The 16,963-nt window shown below is 36.4% G+C and overlaps 1 protein-coding gene across 16 annotated transcripts in view; it reads right to left on the bottom strand.

Moving 5' to 3' along the window:
* APC (APC regulator of WNT signaling pathway) overlaps positions 1-16,963 on the bottom strand; it is a 139,444-nt gene that overhangs the window by 76,074 nt on the left and 46,407 nt on the right. For 11 of the 16 annotated variants that reach the window (XM_054488717.2, XM_063665135.1, XM_063665142.1 and 8 more), the window contains 3 exons: positions 15,828-15,980; positions 4,435-4,519; positions 3,458-3,659 (listed from right to left, as the gene is read on the bottom strand). In XM_054488717.2, coding sequence (XP_054344692.1) covers positions 3,458-3,659; positions 4,435-4,519; positions 15,828-15,962 — 422 coding nt within the window. In that variant the 5' untranslated portion in view covers positions 15,963-15,980. The remainder of the gene's footprint in view (positions 1-3,457; positions 3,660-4,434; positions 4,520-15,827; positions 15,981-16,963) is intronic. The other 5 variants (XM_054488715.1, XM_054488718.1, XM_054488724.1 and 2 more) reach the window with 1 other exon arrangement.

Genomic DNA, 16,963 nt, shown 5'->3' with positions numbered 1-16,963 from the left:
GAATTGGTACAGAATTAAAAACTGGATGGAGAATTGAGTGAATTTAACAAATCTTCATCTTTCAGAGTGGTGAGTCAGTAAGTCAAGTCCAATACTAGTAATATAAACATATTATTTAGAGTTATAGAAGTAACTATCTCATGGGAAATGAGACTGAATATAGGAAAGGAATACTGATACTTTTCATTTATGATGCTTTATAAAGCTAAACTAGTGATACTAATGATCAGTGAGAGTTGAAAACCTTCTAACAACACCATGCTGATACCTCTTTCTCTCCAGATAAAGCAACTTTTTATAGTGTGTAATAAAGCCTGAATTAGAAGTTGGGCCATATTTTGGGAGAAAAACGAAAACAAAAACAAGACATCTTTTCTATAGTAACAACAGAAAAGGCTAAAGCACCTTTAAATATTTTTAAAAAGAAATGTATTTTCCACTTGGAGTTAAAAGTCAGAATACTAGCTTAAAGTTATTTACAGTGGTATTATACAATAAATAAAACATGGAGATCATTGCATTTAAGTCTTTGAACAGAGAAATAAGCTTTTCCTAGATTTAGATGCAACGAACTCTGGAAGACTAGCAAGAAATAATGTCAAGACAGAAACTAAGAACATTTTTATTACAAGTATTCCTTACCACTTACTGCTGTATTTGTTAGGTTTACTAGTATTTGCAGTAAAACTTATTTCAAAAATTAATATTTTTCTCTGAAACTCCCTCTCTCTGCTAATAAAATAAGGACTTCGCCTACATAAAGCAACGTAAGGAAAAGCAAGCAAGTAAGGAAAGGTTAGTATGCGTGCCCTTTGCCTCTTAATAGAGCTCAAAGGGGAAAAAGAGATGGAAGATTATGGACCCTAGTTCACTCCTTATTTTTCAAGATGGTGTTTCAATAGTCTAGGATCAATGTATGAAACAGAGACTTATGTAAACTTAAGAAATAAAAGACAGTGAAATATCATTTCTGGTCCAGATAATTATCCCTATTTTTATAAATGGGCATATATGAAACTGGAGAGAAAGTTATAAAAGGTCTTCTGCCTCTCAGGGAGATACGCTGGGCATTTCCTATATACTAATATTCAATTTTCACAATAATGCCATAAAGTAGAAACATATCTTTATCTTATAGAAGAAAATGGCACAAAAATTTAATAACTTAACCAAGGTCACTGAGATAATATGAAGCTTTTATATATTTTACCATTTTCTGAATGTCTAATAGAACTTTTAGAAATATAAAGATAATAAAGATATTCCTTAATATGTGCATTAAGGAATCTTTTAGGGGACATAAAACATTTGACGAACTTCCTGATAATGATCTACATTCTGGTATGTGCAGTCAGATAGTGTTAACTTTAGGAAGAGAAGAATCAATACACTAGCTGTGAAAAATCCGAACTCATTCCATACATCAAGCAATTTGTTTTTCAGGTATTAAAACTTATACATTAAGAAATGCTTTGTTGGCCAGGCGCAGTGGCTCATGCCTGTAATCCCAAAACTTTGGGAGGCCAAGGCAGGCAGATCACCTGAGGACAGGAGATCGAGACCAGCCTGGCCAACATGGTGAAACCCCGTCTCCACTAAAAATACAAAAATTAGCCGGATGCGGTGGGGCGTGCCTGTAATCCCAGCTACCTGGGAGGTTGAGGCACAAGAATTGCTTGAACCCAGGAGGTAGAGGTTGCAGTAAGCCAAGACTGCGCCACTGCACTCTCTTATCTCAAAAAAGAAAAAAGAAGAAGAAAAAGAAAAATTTACTTTTTACTAACAGAAGTAAAAAGTAAATACTAGAGGCTAGGAAACACAGAGGGAAAGAAGAGATAGAGATTTGTTAAAGAATATAAAATTACAGCTAGATAGGAGGAATAAGTTCTAGTGTTCTACACTACCGTACAGGACTGTGTTCTACACTACTTATAGGACTGTATTCTACACTACTGTACAGGACTGTATTCTACACTACTGTACAGGACTGTGTTCTACACTACTGTACAGGACTGTGTTCTACACTACTGTATAGGACTGTGTTCTACACTACTGTACAGGACTGTATTCTACACTACTGTATAGGACTGTGTTCTACACTACTGTACAGGACTGTATTCTACACTACTGTATAGGACTGTGTTCTATACCACCATAGGATGAGCATAGTTAACAATATTACAGTTTCAAATAGCTAGATGGTAGATAGTGAATGTTCCTAACACAAAGAAATGATAAATGTCGAGATGACAGATACGCTAATCTGATTGCAATAAATTATATGTGTAGAAACATCACTATGTACCCCATAAAATGTACAATTATTATTTATAAAGTAAAAAAAAAAAAAAGAAGTATTTCATTTGTGGCCACTTGTAGTGGGCCTTCCATAATGAAAAGAGTCATCTTTTACTGAATCTAGTAGTTACTGAATATACTTCAACAAATAATCAGAAATTCAATAAAAATCAGTTACTACTTTTTTTTTGGTAAAGAGACAGAATCTTGGCCAAGTGTAGTTGCTCATGCCTGTAATCCCAGCACTTTGGAAGGCTGAGGCAGTGGGGGAATCACCTGAGGTCATGAGTTTGAGACTAGCCTGACCAACATGGTGAAACACTGTCTCTACTCAAAATACAAAATTACCCTGGCGTGGTGGCACATGCCTGTAATCCCAGCTACTTGGGAGGCTGAGGCAGAAGAATCGCTTGAACCTGGGAGGCAGAGGTTGCAGTGAGCTGAGATTGAGCCATTGCACTCCAGCCTGGGCAACAAAAGTGAAACTGCATCTCAAAAAAAAAAAAAAGAGAGTCTTACTATGTCACCCAGGCTAGTCCTGAACTCCCGGCCTCAAGCAATCCTACCGCCTCAGCCTCCAGAGTAGCTGGGATTACAGGTGTGGGCCAAAGTATCTGGCAAGTTATACATTTTAACTACGTATAAATATTATAATTATGTGTATTACTCAATGTACAGAGTAGTCAAAGTATTTAAGTGACAACCAGCCTGGCCAACATGAAGAAACCCCATCTCTACCAAAAATACAAAAATTAGCCAGGCATGGTGGTAGGCGTCTATAGTTCCAGCTACTTGGGTGGCTGAGGCACGAGAACTGCTTGAACCCAGGAGGTGGAGGTTGCACTGAGCCAAGATCATGCCACTACACTCCAGCCTGGGAGACACAGTGACACCCTGTCTCAAAATAAACCCCAAAAAACAAACAAAATAACAAAATAAGTGACAAAATAGGTCTTCAGAATCCCAGGAAACGGCCTGGTTTATATTTTTAGATTTAATGTAAGTGCAATCAATAACATGCTATCTTTGAGTTTAAAAATGCAAAATGCTCTAAGTGTTAGCTATCACCTACTATAAATTCACAATTTACGTATTATATTACAAAATAACAATAAACTGGAGTGTACAAGGCAATGTTTACTATATGAAGAAAAGTTACCTCTCTTTCTCAAGTTCTTCTAAATATCCAGTACTTTCTCTGCTTCCATTTACAAACCCTCTTCTTGGAAATGAACCCATAGGAACAGGACTGCACTCTCCAGAACGGCTTGATACAGATCCTTCCCGGCTTCCATAAGAACGGAGGGACATTTTTGACCGTAGTTTTACTCCAGGGAAATTACTGCTATCTAAGTTAAGCTCTAAATAAAACAGAAACAAGTTTTTATACAACAATTGCTTTAAGCAGTCTAAAATATTCTTAATATTATATTATTTTAAAGTGAAATATTAGGTTTACATTTTAGCCACAAATATACATGACTGAAAACAAAAATTATTTAGGATTTTCCCTGCAAAGTCCACTTGGGTCAGGGTAAAAATAAGGAGTATGTTAAAGGAAAATTAGATAAAATGTACTTCCTTAGACTTCCTCTAAATAATATTTTAGAATCCAAAAGTAATTTCTCTGTCTGGCTTCAATTATTATCAAGCACTTTCTGTTCTGACACTGAATTTTCAAGCAACAAAATGAGAAAGATATCCTTTTAAAACTGCAAAAAATGAATTATAATCAACTTATATATGTGAAAAGGTTAAAGTATTTCTATCCTGAATGAAGAAGACAATACTTCTTCCAATGAGACAGTAGGCTCAAGTCTATGGCATATAGAATACTAAAGTCCTATTTAGTGAATGGCAGAATAGCAACAAGCTTTAAAAAGAGCTGAAAATTATTTAAGGAAGGGATTTAAAATAGTTAATTCAAAGCCAGTTAAATGTTTAACTGAAGAAATGACACACAAATACATTTTTTATTTATTTGTACTTTAACAATTACATCCTGACGGTAAGGCTAACACACCAAGAAAACTGATACCAACACCCAAATCGAGAGAAGCTGTACTTGGATCTACACACCTAAAGATGACAATTTGAGCTTAAAAAATTATTTTAAAACACCTTTTTAAAATCTACCTTTAAGACGCTCTAATAAATCAATCTGTCCAGAAGAAGCCATAGCTTCATCTTCAATACTTCCTTGTAGTTGTTTAAGTACTTCCTGTTAAAAAGAACACAATATATTAACATGAAATTCTAAATAACTTCAAGACATGATTCTGTATTTCTTGACATTTAAGTATGCTGAGAAAAAAATTCAGATCACTCTGAAAACATGCACCTTATACATATTACCTATTATTCATTATTAATAAATAAATCATGGCCAAATAATAGTAGTGATATTTTGTGATAATGGTGATTATGGGGAGTCTCCGTGCAAGGTATTATAAACACACTTAAGATACAGTCATTATTTCTAACCTAAAAAAAAAACCAACAATGCAAATTATTCTCATTTTTCAGATAAAACAAGCGAGACCCAGAGACTTGCTCAAGTTACAAAAGCTACTTATATGTTTAGAATCCACGTCTCTTAAGCATGCACCAACATGACCATAAAAAACACCAAATTAACACATAATCTATTTAACAACTTCAACATTCAAGCTTTTATATACCACATTTAAGTATATTCTGCTAGTATACTAAATTACAATTAGCATACATTCAAATGACTGTATGTTCACTATTTCTTGACTTTTGATGCTTTTCTTCTTTCCCATGTAATTCCTTTCTTGATCATTTTTTCTCAAAGAATGTTGGAAACTTTCATTTTCTACCAGTTTTTCTGCCATGACATTTGTGAACTTTGGCTCTTAATGCATGCTACTTGATAATAGTTTATATTATTTTCCATTTACTGAGGCATTCCATTCTAGCTCCTAGCATAGTTCTTTGGCCAATCAGGTTTCCTGAATGCAAGACAAAATATTTGAACATTTGCAACTTTGTAACTAAATGGAGTGTTCCCCTATAGAAAAGTAATCTGTAAATACATTAAAAGGAAAACCTGTCAAAAAGTGAGTGACTGGAGCAAAGACAGTTTCACTGATTTATCTTGACAGTGACATTGTAAGCATTCATGGTGGCTCATTCCTGTAACCTCAACGCTTTGGGAGGCTAAGGCAGGAAGGTCACTTGAGTCCAGGAGTTTGAGACCAGCCTGGACAACATAGCGAGACTCTGTCCCTACAAAATTAAAAAACAAACAACAACAACAAAAAACCATGAGTGGTGGTATGTGCCTGTAGTCCCAGCTACTTGGGAGGCTGAGGCAGGAGAATCACTTGAGCCCAGAAGTTTGAGGTTGCAGTGAGCCACAGTCTCACCACTGCACTCCAGCCTGGGTGACAGAGTGAGACCTCAGCTAAAAAACAAAAACAAAGAAATCGCCCCCAAACCCCAGAATTCCTATGTTAATAAATAGCCTTAGTAACTGACCTTCAAATAATAGACCATGTTGGAGTTTGAAAGGCTTGGGTAAGTAGATGTGGGGGCATGAAGGTGACTGTATTATTTTCAAAATATTCCAGAGTGTTTTACATTTGTGGAATAGAAAACAAATTTGCTCAGGGATAACTTCCTTTACTGAATGTGAGTATGCCCACCAAAATGTCTACTATAAACTTCAGGGCACCATCTCTTCCATTTAAGAACTCTCACTGGAGACTACCTGTGATTTTTCCAGGATTCCAGTTCTCTTTCCATCCACTGCTACTGTTTTAGTCCTTCAATAATCCTTTTTAAATCTTATCCTTGTTTCTCAGGCTTCCGGTCTCACAATTCAACAACTACCCTTGAGCAGTTAATTTCCAATGACATGTCTCGAATCCTAACCTCACTTGCAAACTTCAGACTCACTTTTCCAACCAACTGATGGATGCTTTACATCTGTATGATAGGTACCATACATCTAAATGTCCAGAACTGAACTGGCATTTTGTCCCAATAAAGCCTGTCCTTTGCCTTGTATTCTCTCAGTTAAATGGCATCAGCCTTCTCTTTCTCCTCCAGCTCAAATCCTTAGCACCTCTTCCTTCACATTCCCAGTTATGGATTTCTGGTGATTCTACCTCTATTATCTCTCTTACAGCTATCTCTTTCATATTCTTACTGCCACTATCTTGTTATTAACCCTACCTAAACTATGAAAATAATTTCCTAAGTGGTCAACCTTGCACAGAGCTGTCAGAGCAACCTTTTTAAGGCACAGCTTTGATCAGGTCTCTCTTTTTTTTTTTTTTTGAGACGGAGTCTTGCTCTGTCGCCCAGGCTGGAGTGCAGTGGCGCGATCTCGGCTCACTGAAAGCTCCGCCTGCCGGGTTCACGCCATTCTCCTGCCTCAGCCTCCCGAGTAGCTGGGACTACAGGCGCCCGCCACCACGCCTGGCTAATTTTTTTTTTTTTTAGTACAGTAGAGACGGGGTTTCACCATGTTAGCCAGGATGGTCTCAATCTCCTGACCTCATGATCCGCCCGCCTCAGCCTCCCAAAGGGCTGGGATTACAGGCGTGAGCCACGACGCCTGGCCAATCAGGTCTCTCTTTGTAAGTTTCTTCTCCAAAGCCTACAGTAGTCTTTTCAAGCGTCAGCATGGATCAGAATCACCTGAAGACCTTGTTAAAACATAGATTGTTGATTCAGTAAGCCTGGGGTAGAGGCTGAAAATCTGCATTTTGAACAAGTTCTCAGGTGAAGCTGATGCTGAAAGCAGAATCATTAAAATGTTAACTGTTATTCTATGGAGACTGAAATTACAAGCAATTTCTTTTTTACTTGTTGTGTCATACTTTTTAAACAATATGTTTTACAAAAAATCCTACTTGTTTTTAGAAAAGTTACAAAGATTTAAAAGTTTAAAAATAAAAAATCCTTGGTACATCATTGGACATACATCTGATTTTTTCAAAACTAATGGTACATTAATGGTCTTTTTAAAAAGAAATAATAAAAATTTAAAATGCTAAAAAAAGAAATTAAAAAGCCATATAAATTCAGATGTCCAACAATAAGTATTAAATAAACCATAGCATTTTTTAGCTGTACATACAATGGAATACTATGCAACTGTAAAATACATAATCTGACGAAAGATGACAATAAACTACACAGAAAAAAATTATGTCATCAAATGCAAAAAAAGTCATCAAATGCAAGTTTGCATAAATGTATAGAGAAAAAAATATATATATACTATCAAAGGTTACTTTTACCTCTGGTGATGGGATTTAAATTTTTTTAAAAAATAGTTGATTTTGATATTTCTTTTTGTCCGCATTTCCTAATTTAATAGTGAATATACTCAACTTGTAATAAAGTTCTATTTTTAAAAATTTCTGTACACATTGTTAGAAATCTATTGATAGCTATAAGCATAAAGGTAAATCAGATTTAAAGTCAAACAATTTTTAAAAAGATTCCCGAAGTAGTCACCTTGGAAAGCTACTAACTTACTCCAATGATGTGTTAAATTATTTTTGTAAGTGCTTTGAGTTATGAACCTCATCAACAAAATCTGTGTACATTTACAGTCACATCCAGTTACTTTGCCTTAAGATGGTATCATCCAATATGACCTACATTACTTACTAGTTTGCTGTGAACAGTTTATGGCTATTCCACAATAAAAACTGACCTCAAGTAATTTTTTTCCTGTTTTATTGAGGCACAACACACGTATGTAAAATACACTAATCCTAAATATCCAGTGAATTTTCACACCCATGTAATCACTATCTAGGTGAAGATACATTTCTAGCACCCCAGAGGGTTCCCTCAAGCTCCTTTTACCAATCTTCATTTCCTAGAGGTAACCACTATTCTGGCTTCTTTATCAGAAGAGTTTGGCACGCTCTTGACCTTCATATAAATGGAATCACACGGTACATAAGTATTTTGTGTCTCACTTCTTTTGTTCTACATAGTACCTGTGAAATCTGTCCATGTTGTTGCCTTATCAGTTCATTATTTTTAAATGTTGTATAGTATGTAGCAGTCCACTGTATAAATACAGCCCAATTTATCTATCTTCTCTCCTCTTAAAGGGGCATTTGGGCTGTTACCAGTCTGGAGGCTATTATTTAGAATGTCACTATGAACATTCTTGTACTGTTTAGTGGACACTTGCCCTCACTTCTCTTGAGTACATTTCTAGGAGGGCAAACACTGAGTCATAGGGTTTAATTTTAAAGGAAACTGCCAAAATGGTTTTTAATACTTCTCTCAGCAATGCCTGAGCATTCCAATGCTCCACATTTGGTGTGATCAGTCTTTTAAACATCAGTCATTTGAGTAGGAGTGAAACAGTCTTTGCATTTCCTTGATGCCAAATGATGCTGAATCCCTTTTCATGGACTTATCTGCCATTTATCTTTCTTTTTGAGTTGTCTTTTCAAGTTCCTGGGTCACATTTTAAAAACTGGATTGTCTTTTTGTTACTGGTTTGTGGGAATTATTTATATATTCTGAAGGAATTATTTATATATTCTGAACTGAGCCTTTGGTCAGATATATGTATTGCAAATATTTTCTTCTCTATGGCTTACTTTTTCATTTTCTTAATGAAGTCTCCTGAAAAGCATAGGTTTTTAATTTTGATGAAGTTTATCTTATACATTTTTATGTTTAGTCTTTTTTGTGTCCTAAGAAATTTTGCCCACCTAAGGCCACATAGATAAGATTATCCTATGTTTTCTTCTAGAAGCACACTCGAGTCTTTTGATGAACAAGAGTTCTTAGTTTTAATGAGGTCTATCAAATTTCTTTCTATTTATGGTGCTTTGGCATTCTGTTTAAGACATCTTTGCCTACTCCCAGGACAGGAAGCTATTACCTATGTTTTCTTCTAGAAGCCACTGTCTTTTTTTTTTTTTTTTCGGTTTTTTTCTCTGTGCTTCAGTTTGAATATTTTCTACTGATCTTTTTTTCAAGTTCACTAATTCTGTCTTCTCACTAGTTCACTAATTCAGTGTTCAGCCTGCTGTTAAGCCTATCCAATGTTAATTTCAAATATATTTTTCAGTTCTAGAATATCTATTTGATTCCTTTTAATTATAGACTCCAATTCTCTGTCAAAATTTTTTATCTGTTCATTTTTCTTTTTTTCAAGACATTTATAATACTTATGTTAAAATCCTTGACTACTAACTGCAACATCTGGATCATCTGAGTTTGCTCCTATTACCTATTTGTTCCCTTGATTATCAGTAATCTTCCAGTTTCTCTGCATTTTGTATAACATTTGACTGTATGCCAACTGTGTATACAAGAACAAAAGAGACTTAAGATGATTGATAGTATTTTCCTCTAGAGAGTTTGCCTTTTCCATTGTTGGGGTCTGATCTCCTCAATCCAATTAGCAACTAAAAATGGATTAGGACCCGCTCGGTGCGGTGGCTCACACCTGTAATCTCAGCACTTTGGGAGGCCAAGTAGGGTGGATCACGAGGTCAGGAGATCAAGACCATCCTGGCTAACACGGTGAAACCCCGTCTCTACTAAAAATACAAAAAATCAGCCAGGCGTGGTGGCAGGTGCCTGTAGTCCCAGCTACTTGGGAAGCTGAGGCAGGAGAATGGCGTGAACCCGGGAGGTGGAGCTTGTAGTGAACCAAGACTGTGCCACTGCACTCCAGACTCGGCGACAGAGCGAGACTCTGTCTTGGAAAAAAAAAAAATGGATTGAGACCTAGTTGCAATTTTAAGTTCACAACCAACTGGTTTGGTTTTCCCAGCTCCTTGAGTGTGTCCCTCTATATTCAGATAGAAAATATGAAAGGTCTCCATCTCCTCAGCAGTTAACTTCTTACCCTATACAGTATCAAAATCTGATACTTATCTTGAATGGAAAACCAGTCATGTTTGATATACTAGGTAGGTCTCCCTCTAATAGGTCTTTCCTAAACACTGCAGGAATATGGGATATTTCACTTTGCCTTTCCAGTTCAGCCTTATTCTCTGGTAGCATTTATCTCTCTAGCCTTAAATGTTGTATCCCTTGGAGGTTGTAAACTCAGGTCTTTAATATCCTGCTCTACAAAATTCAAAATCTGGCAAATGACTTGAGGAGACCTGTGGTGTGAAAGTAACATGTCTCTCCCTCTAGCAGGACTTCGCCTGCTAACATTCTGCGTTTCCAGTCTATCCCAAGTCTCCTGCACTACAAGACTCGGCTAATATCTCATGGTAAAAATGAGCCATGCAGTTAGAGCTCCTCTAAATGCTAGTATCTCTACATCTGCCCTCATGTTTGTCAAGGCTGCCAACGATTTCATTTTCTTTCATACCTAGTCCTGCAGAAAGGCCTCAAGAGTTTCTTTCTCCCAGTGAAATCCTCCTGCTTGTGCCAATGATGAATCTCAATCGGTACCCAGAATCAATATCCCCCGGGAAGAAAATTACCAGTAATCTCAGCTTATCTAGAAAGGGTTCTTTCTTCTTAAGAATTATAGTTAATAAAGAGCTTGATGATTCCACAGTCCTCCAATGTCCTTAAAAGTATGATTTTTGTATTTTATCCAGTGTTTTCTAGTTTTTGAGTGGGACAGATTTCTTGGGGGCTGCATACTGCATACAACCTAGAAGAGGCCCTTGATTTTGAAGAGTTTTTAAAAGAAAATGGAATACAATTGCAAAGCAGTTCCAAAAAAAAAAATGTTTCAAAAAGTTCTTTGAGAAGTGGCAGCTTTTAAATACAAAAAAAAAAAATTTTTTTTTGAAGGAGAGAATATTCATTTGTATTTTAAAATTCTGGAAGCTCAGTTTTAAAAGACTAATTACACTATATAATCACACATTGTCTTTAAAGTATTTTAACATTTTAGAAACATTAGAAAATTATTCATTAGGCTGGGCACGGTGGCTCATGCCTGTAATCCCAGCACTTTGGAGGCCGAGGCAGGAGGATCACAAGGTCAAGAAATTGAGAACATCCTGGCTAACATGGTGAAACCCCATCTCTACTAAAAGTACAAAAATTAGCTGGGCGTGGTGGTGTGCGCCTGTAGTCCCAGCTACTCGGGAGGCTGAGGCAGGAGATTAGCTTCAACCCGGGAGGCGGAGGTTGCAGAGAGCCAAGATCATGCCACTGCACTCCAACCTGGTGACAGAGCAAGACTCGGTCTCAAAAAAACAAAAAAGAAAAAAAGAAAGAAAATTATTCATTAGAGATGAAATGTGCTGTGGTTATACCAGTGATATTTATCTATGAGCAACTGTGTCATTTCAGGGAGGCTGCTACTTGACCCACTTTTATTTATTTCAGTATATCATAATTAAAGATGCTTTTCATTACCAGATATAAGTACACTTGATAATTACATCTTCAAAATACATTCTGAAATGTTGATCTTGGTTTTTTTCTTACTTTCTGAAAAGATATACTTTACATGTATATTGTTTTACAGTTTATAGACCAATTTATAAATATTAAATTTTGTCAAACTGCAACAAAGATGTAAATGCTTCAATAACTTGCCTATAGATAATTCTCCCTACACCATGCCATCTTTCAGCTTTTTATCTCTACAATGCCTTATTTACCTTGTTGCTATACTCAGCATTTTAAAGTCAATTAAAGAGCTCTAGGTAGGCTGGGCGCGGTAACTCATGCCTGTAATTCCAGTACTTTGAGAGGCCGAGGCGGGTGGATCACCTGAGGTCAGGAGTTTGAGACCAGCCTGGCCAACATGGCAAAACTCTGTCTCTACTAAAATACAAAAATTAGCCAGGCGTGGCGGCAGGCACCTGTAATCCCAGCTACTCTGGGAACCCAGGAGGTGGAGGTTGCAGTGAGCCGAAATTGTGCCACTGCACTCCAGCCTGGGCGACAAGAACGAAACTCCATCTAAAAAAAAGTTGTGGGGAGGGGGCCGGGCGCGGTGGCTCACGCCTGTAATCCCAGCACTTTGGGAGGCCGAGGCGGGTGGATCACAGTCAGGAGGTCAGGAGTTTGAGACCAGCCTGGCCAACACAGTGAAACCCCGTCTCTACTAAGGATATAAAAATTAGCTGGGCGTGGTGGTACGCGCCTGTAGTCCCAGCTACTCGGGAAGCTGAGGCAGGAGAATCGCTTGAACCCGGGAGGCGGAGGCTGCAGCAAGCCAAGATTGCCCCACTGCACACCACAGCCCAGGCGACAGTGTGAGACTTCGTCTCAAAAAAAAAAAAAAAAAAAAAAAAGGTGGGGGGAGGGCTCTAGCCCTGGAGTAAAAAATATACCACACAACTTTTTTTAAGATTAGCTACAATTCTGCATTTATCTGATTTCATATCATCTAAATTCCATGTAATCTCTATGTTATTTTCATTACAAAATATTTCAAACATATACCTAAGTATGCAGAAAATTATAACAAACCCCCATGTACCTTCATATCCCACATCAATAATTATCAATTCATGGTCAGTTTTGTCTCATCTACACCCATATCCACTTCCTCTATTTCCACCCCTCTGCCCCAGACTTATTTTGAAAATAAAGCTCAGGCATCATACAACTTCTTTGTAAATATTTCAATATGTATATTTAAACAAGGATTCTTTCTAAACACAAATACAATAACATCATTATACTTAAAAATAAATATTTCCTTAATAGACAGTGTTCACATTTCCCTAACCCATAAACACTTATTTCCCTGGCTACTACAAAGACATATATGATCAAATAGCAAAGCAGTGTCCTCTTTTGCCACTAGATGGTACTACTGCATAAATTTTAGACTTTAAGTAATCGGGTTGGAGGAGACCTACTTTTTGCTGTTTTTTGTTTTGTTTTGTTTTTGTTTTTGTTTTTGTTTTCAGACAGACCAGGTCTGGCTCTTTTGCCCAGGTTGGAGTACAATCTTCCCACCTCAGCCTTCCAAGTAGCTGGGACCACAGATGTATGCCACACCTGGCTAATTTTTGTATTTTTTTGTAGAAACAGTCTTGCTATGTTGCCCAGGCTGGTTTCAAATTCCTGAGCTCAAACAATCCTCCTGGTTGGCCTCCCAAAGTGCTAGGATTATAGGTGTGATCCACGGTGCCCAGCCTCCTTTTGCCTTCTTTGGGGGTAAAGAGATTAGTGAACAGGAAAGGTGATTCGAGTTTATATAAGGTATTACAAAGTCTAGCAAGTGATTTTGGGAGAAATAACTATTGTGTGGATTAATTTTAACCCACAGTAGGAAGTGTCAATGGTTTCAAAAGTGTTTACATGAAACAATATTCTAAGACAAAATAAACAGGTCATGGTTTATGCTCTTTCACAGCATAAAACCTTAAAAAGAGACATAATTTCATTATAGGGCTGTAATTGTTATGGTACCACATGTCCAATTCTAAGGAAATATGTTAATGGATTCACAAGATGTCTGCTGAAGCACATGCTGAGTAAAATAAAATTTATGGTTGGTTTCAGGTATATCTGAAGTGCCACTATTCCCGATGTATATAGGGTGAGCATTCTAAATCTGAAAATTTGAAGTCTGAAATGCTCCAAAGTCTTGAGCTTTCTGAGCACCAACATGACACTCAAAGGAAATGCTCAATGGAGCATTTCAGATTTTGGATTTTCGAATTAGGAATGCTCAAGAAGTATAATACAAGTATTTCAAAATCTGAAAAAATATAAAATCCAAAACACTTCTGGTCTGAAGCAATTTTGGGTAAGGGATACCCAACTTGTATTATACCACACATATAAATGATCAACTAGATATTCCACTGTAGAAATTTGAGGGCGTGACTTCTATTGTCACTCTGAGAGACATTCCACTTCAATGTGGAGATGGATCTAAGAGTAAGTTACATTGTCTCTCAAATATGAGTTTTGAATTTGCTTAAGGAATTAAACAGAAACTTTAAAAAAGAGATCTCAGAGTTCTACACTACAAAACAGACATGTACTATCTAAATAGGACTGCCAGGAAGAGTTCTCTGCAAAATATACCATACTAAAGTAGATGAAAGAGTATTTTAATTCTGTATTTTAAAACTTTTAAAAACATATGACAAGTATAACGATTTGAAATATAATGTGTTGATCAATGTTAAAATACCAAACGACTCTTTTTTAACCTGTTAGGCAACTAATGCAAGTCTTTTTAGGTCACCCATAGTTTGTGGAAAGAACAAAATGTTTGTTTATAGTCTACCTTACTTCCCAAGGGATTTGAAGTAGGTATATTGGATGTCTGTCATTGCTGGGGACAGTTTTACCACAGAAGAGACTAATTAGAGTAGAAAAGATTGATAGAGGGATGGAAAGAGAGAATAGGACACATGAGCAAAGGTTGAGCTGTGATGATACTGAATATAAAGGGTAAAAGAGAAGCAGAAACAGTTACCTCAGTGACACACAAAAGTCTGGAGAATAAGGGAAATCTTGAAATGCATAGGAAAAAAACTAGGATAGAACAGGAAATTAGTAAGGAATAAGAGTAGTGAACAGACAGGAAGAACTGCGCCAGGAACTCAAATGTTAAAATAGCCAAGAGGCAGAAACAACACAAAGCAGGAAGATTTTTTTTTTATAAAGGAAGTAACTTTTTTTTTTTTTTTTTTTTTTGAGAACGAGGTCTTGCTATATTGCCCAGGCAGGTCTCGAGCTCCTTGGCTCAAGCTATCCTCCTGCCTCTGCCTCACTAAGAGCTGGGATTACAGGCCTGAGCCACCACACCCGGTGGAAGTAACATTTTTGTTGATGATGTCCAATTCTATGAAGTTATTAAATTCCGTCAGAAGAGAATCTGCCTAAGTGGGAATTAAAATGGCTAATGTTTTAACCTCAATTATTTTGAAACTAGAACATTTTCCCCACTACAGACTATTTTCTAACTTTTCTTGGAGGTTATCAGAACTTTTCAGTACTATTTGGCAAGCCAATTTTAGGGCCTGAAGGTGCCATGGAAATCATCTAGACTAGCATGATGCTTGTACTTGCCAAATAAGACAACTTAAGTTCTGAAGAATATAGAGGTCATATAGCTCAGTTTGTGGGAAAGCCAGGGATAGAACCAGGTACTGACTTTCAGTTCATGGCTCTTCCCAGCAGGGCATCCTGATTTTCTTGATCATCTTTCATTGCAGCACTTAAGGGGTGGCAAGATCTGAGGGAGTTGGGGAGGAAGGTTATACTTAATATTCAAGGTATATTCTAAAATCATGAGGCTAGTTTCTATGAACAACAAAGAAAACCTTGCCTCAGTATAGTGATGCTATATTTGGTCTCTTCTCTTTAATCTTGAAAAGAACTAAGAACTAACTAGCTATTGGAGTTTTACACTTATTTTCTTTATATGATTCACTGAATGAATTCAATATATCTTATTTAAAAATATAAATACTAACTTTTGCAAGAAAGAGTTTACATATTATTGCTTAATTTAAAATACACTTTTAAGTAAAGTGTCTTACCCCAAGTTTACAAGAGGGAATACTGAATAAAAATGGATAAACTACAATTAAAAGTCACAGTCTTGATACCTTCATATTAGATGCCTCAGTTTCCAGTTTTGTAAGATGATTGGAATTATCTTCTAGCTCTTGTCGAAGATTTGAGTTCTCCATCTTCAGTGCCTCAACTTGCTTTAACAACTGATCATATGAAGCTGCAGCCATCCTTGGCTACCCTTGGACCTATAAGGTTAAAAAGGATTTTGAAATTCACTACTAAAAAATTTAGTGGGCTGCTTGTTTTTAAAGAAAGGGGTAAAGGAAACAAAACTCTTAAGACGTTTAAGAAGAATTGTGTTAATATGCTAGTTTTTGGTCTCGAAACAATATTGTTCAAGTAGCAGCATCTTTCTAAGAGGATGAAACAGTGGAGTCTTAGTTCAAGACAAATGAAATTAAAATAGAAGAGAGAACTTTAGTTGTGTCTGAAAACATTTGCCTTCTCACAGATGGATTAAACTTTCTATCAAGTAATAATTTCTTCAAGGTTTTAAAGATATTTTACCCATTCTTACAGGCAAAACTTAGGAAATATAATTATGATAAAAATTTATTTATATTAGCAATACTATTTTATTTCTGAATTTTATCTGATAGTCACAGAATTTTAGAGCCAGAATGGATTAATGAGATTATATATTCCATTTCACACTTCTCATTTGATAAAAGGCTAATCTTACACATCCTCCATGGCAAAATAGTTCTGAAGTTCTAAGATGTCACTAAAAGGCAATCATTTAACAAAATGGACATGAAGGAGAGCATTAAATGAAGACTTTAGGCCTTTTTGATAGGAAGATGGTAAATAAGAATTACTAACATAAAGTTCAATCACATTTATTCAAAAGGTTGACTATAATAGCCCACGCTATGGCATATGTGGTCTTGGGATCTGCTGTGCTCAAACTGAGGCCAAAAGATACCTAAAGAGAATGGATGACCTTAGGAGTAGAGACTGTCAAAGAGAAATGAAGCAGAGTCTGGCAGTTATTATGACTGGGAAAGAAGAGGGGAGACAAAGAAGATACAAAAGATAGCCAGGTAAGAGGACTTTAGGAAGAATTATAGAATGCTAGGAGTTATATTAAGATTAACCAAGTAAGATTCAAGAGATCCACATTCTCTTTTTAGTTTAGGTCAAATCATTTTGGAATAAATAAAATCCT

Source organism: Pongo pygmaeus, chromosome 4, assembly GCF_028885625.2.
Source record: "Pongo pygmaeus isolate AG05252 chromosome 4, NHGRI_mPonPyg2-v2.0_pri, whole genome shotgun sequence".
NCBI lineage: Eukaryota > Metazoa > Chordata > Mammalia > Primates > Hominidae > Pongo > Pongo pygmaeus.
This window is presented reverse-complemented; position numbering and strand designations above follow the sequence as displayed.